The sequence below is a fragment of the Pongo abelii genome, chromosome 8 (genome assembly GCF_028885655.2).
Source record: "Pongo abelii isolate AG06213 chromosome 8, NHGRI_mPonAbe1-v2.0_pri, whole genome shotgun sequence".
NCBI classification, from domain to species: Eukaryota; Metazoa; Chordata; class Mammalia; order Primates; family Hominidae; genus Pongo; species Pongo abelii.
Window position 1 is genome coordinate 71,320,491 of NC_071993.2, and position 3,108 is coordinate 71,323,598.

At 39.7% G+C, this 3,108-nt stretch overlaps 1 protein-coding gene across 1 annotated transcript; it reads right to left on the bottom strand.

Annotated features, from left to right (window-relative positions):
- Nucleotides 1–2,356: 2,356 nt before the first annotated feature.
- Nucleotides 2,357–2,671, bottom strand: LOC129048457 (ragulator complex protein LAMTOR5-like). The gene has a single exon (XM_054523348.2). The coding sequence runs from the start codon at nucleotides 2,627–2,629 to the stop codon at nucleotides 2,357–2,359; it is 273 nt and encodes a 90-aa protein (XP_054379323.2). The 5' UTR covers nucleotides 2,630–2,671.
- Nucleotides 2,672–3,108: the final 437 nt, after the last annotated feature.

Sequence of the window (3,108 nt, forward strand, 5' to 3'; positions counted from 1 at the left end):
ATAATTAGAAGGTCATAAAGATTTTGTTATTTTTCTATTTATTTTCATATAAATGAGATTTCATATTTCATGGAGTCTCATGAAGTGAGACTTTGTAACAAGATTTGTAATATTTTAGGTTTTTCTGAAAATCTAGAAATGTTATAAACCTAATGTTAATTTTTGAGTAGTTCAATATTTAATGCTTCATTAATTAAAGAATGCTAGGCCAGGCGCAGTGGCTCATGCCTGTAATCCCAGCACTTTGGGAGGCTGAAGCAGATGGATCACCTGAGGTCAGGAGTTCGAGATCAGCCTGGCCAACATGGCTAAACCCCGTTTCTAATAAAAATATAAAAATTAGCCAGGCACGGTGGCGTGTGTCTGTAATCCCAGCTACTAGGGGGGCTGAGGCAGGAGGATCGCTTGAACCTGGGAGGCAGAAGTTGCAGTGAGCCGAGATCCTGCCACTGCACTCCAGCTTGGGCAACAGAACATGACTCTGTCTCAAAAAAAAAAAAAGAATGCTAATAGTATTCAACTCCATAGAATTACTGGTAGTATTTTAAATGCATTAAATAATGCACCTGTCCTGTTCTACAGATTGATAACATTCCTGCAGTAGTGTAGCCTGGTGACATTTAAAATGTATCAAACTATAATTGGTAGATGAATAGAGACCCAAGTATATAATTGAGATGGGGTCTTGCTCTGTTGTCCAAGCTATAGTGCAGTGGCATGATCATGGCTCACTGCTGCCTTAACCTTCCAGGCCCAAGTGATCTCACCTCAGCCTCCGAAGTAGCTTGGACCACGGGCAAGCATCACCACACTGGCTAATTTATTTTATTTATTCATTTTGAGACAGAGTTTTGCTCTTGTTGCCCAGGCTGGAGTGCAATGGCATGATCTCAGCTCACTACAACCTCCACCTCCCAGGTTCAAGTGATTCTCCTGGTCTCGGCCTCCCAAGTATCTGGGATTACTGCCTCAGCCCTCCTAGTAGCTGGGATTACACGCACCCACCATCATGCCAGGCTAATTTTTGTATTTTTAGTAGAGACGTGGTTTCACCATGTTGGCCAGGCTGGTCTTGAACTCCTGACCTTAGGTGATCTGCCTGCCTTGGCCTCCCAAAGTGCTGGGATTACAGGTGTGAGCCACTGTGCCCGGTCCTATTTTCATTTTTTGTAGAAACAGGCTAAGTATATAATTTAAAGTTAACAAAGGTAGCCACTAGGAGAACAAAACAAGAAAAACTGAAGGGAAGAGGTGATAAGGAAAAGTGAGAAGCAATTTAAGAGTGCCAAGTGTCATATCTTTCACAAGTAGCTATCAATAGATATTGTTTAAAGTTGATAAATTAAGAAATAGAGATACTTTATTTTATACCTTGTAATATTATTTTAAAATGTTAGCCATATGCGTATATTATTTTTATATCTTAAAATAAAAAAATTAAAACATATCATAGTACTATGACACCTTAGCCTTATTGTTTTAAAATGAGACTTAGAATTAGCCGGAGCAAGCGTTTTGAGCTCCAATTCTCCATCCTTTAACTGATTCAGGAGGCAGGAAGGCAGCTTCCCAGGGGATAGGGCTGTACTTTAATTCCTGCTGAGAATAAAGCATTATCCAGGCTGTGGAGTTATATTCATTACTCCTCACTGGGAAACTAGAGCAAGTGGACTCATTATATCTTATGCTGGTAAGCGGAGGAACAAATGGAAGTGATTTGCCAGCCCCTGGTCAAGTAGTCCTATTCTATTGGAAAATAAATATTTAATGCTCTTGTGAAGAAATAGGGCATGCAAGGGTTGGAGTCTCTGGGTGTATAGTTAGTATTGTAACTAAATCCTTAGTATAGCAGCAATAAACCAAGTTTTGAAGAGGCTAGAGCCCTAGGAAAATATTTTGCACATAATGAGCATTTAGTAATTTTCTATTAAATTGAGAAGAATGCATAATGATACACAATGATACTGATACTAACCCAAAGAATCCAAAATCATGTGGATTGAGAAGCCCAAAAATAAAAGGAGCAGAGGAGAAGCTACAAAACTAGCACCTAATGCTTGTGATTTCTTTTATGTATTTATTTTATTATTTTTTTCCTCCAAACAGATTTATTGAATATAGCAAAATTCTATATACACAGTGACCTGGACCTGCTGCTTCAAAACATGATCCTTTCTTACTAATATCTTGAGAGTCGGTCCATAGAGTGTTAAAAAGCAATTTAAATAAATAGAAAAGTGCCCAATGCACATTAAATGAATGGCCTAACTACTGGAACTTTAGTAGTTCTGTAAGGTAATTAACATAGGTAGGATCGAGTTCCTGTGACAGGCTGCTGAAGAACAGATACAAGATGTCAAGAGGCCATTTTGTGCACTGCCACTATGCCATCATGTTTCTGGATCATAATGTTCCCATTATCTGATTCTAGACATACCACAGGAATATCAGTGGGGTCAGAGATTAGCTTAGCTGCTTGCTGGGGTGGAACAGATATCACTCCAGCATGCTCATCTGACAGGGTCCCACGCCAACCCAGATTAAGTCCTTGTGAATCTGTGCACAGGACTCCAACAATGGAGGGATTCTTCATTGTGTCTTCCAAGTGCTGCTCCAAGGTTGCCTCCATCCCATCCACCGTCCACCCCGGCCCTATTTCTTTTATTTTTAATAAAACTTCATTCTGATATGATCTGACCAGCATCCTGGCTATCCTGTAAAGACATTTCCCAAACATCTGAATGAGAGCTCAAGACTCAAGACTAGTGAAGTATGACACAGCCATAAGTTGTATCATAATACCATGTCCACCTTTGATCCTAGAGTTATTACTGTAACATCTTGTTGGTATGTGTTCTTATATGTAAACCTGAGGAGCCCATCATGATTAAACATCTCATATTTATGAATAAAGGGGTTGAGTTGAGGTGAGGATGCCCTATTACTTAATTGCCATCATTTGGGTTCCCCTATAAGCAAACCTGGAGACAAAGATGAGAGTGCAAGTAGGTTAACTGGGAGATTCGGGAAATGGAGAAAGTAAGACAGGGAAAGGAAGGTAGTTAATAAAGGAGGCATCATCAACGCAGCTTCTGAGGTAATATGGGA

Bases quoted from the DNA above. Each gene is read 5' to 3' on its own strand.
- LOC129048457 (XM_054523348.2), bottom strand. From the start codon at position 2,629: ATGGAGGCAACCTTGGAGCAGCACTTGGAAGACACAATGAAGAATCCC.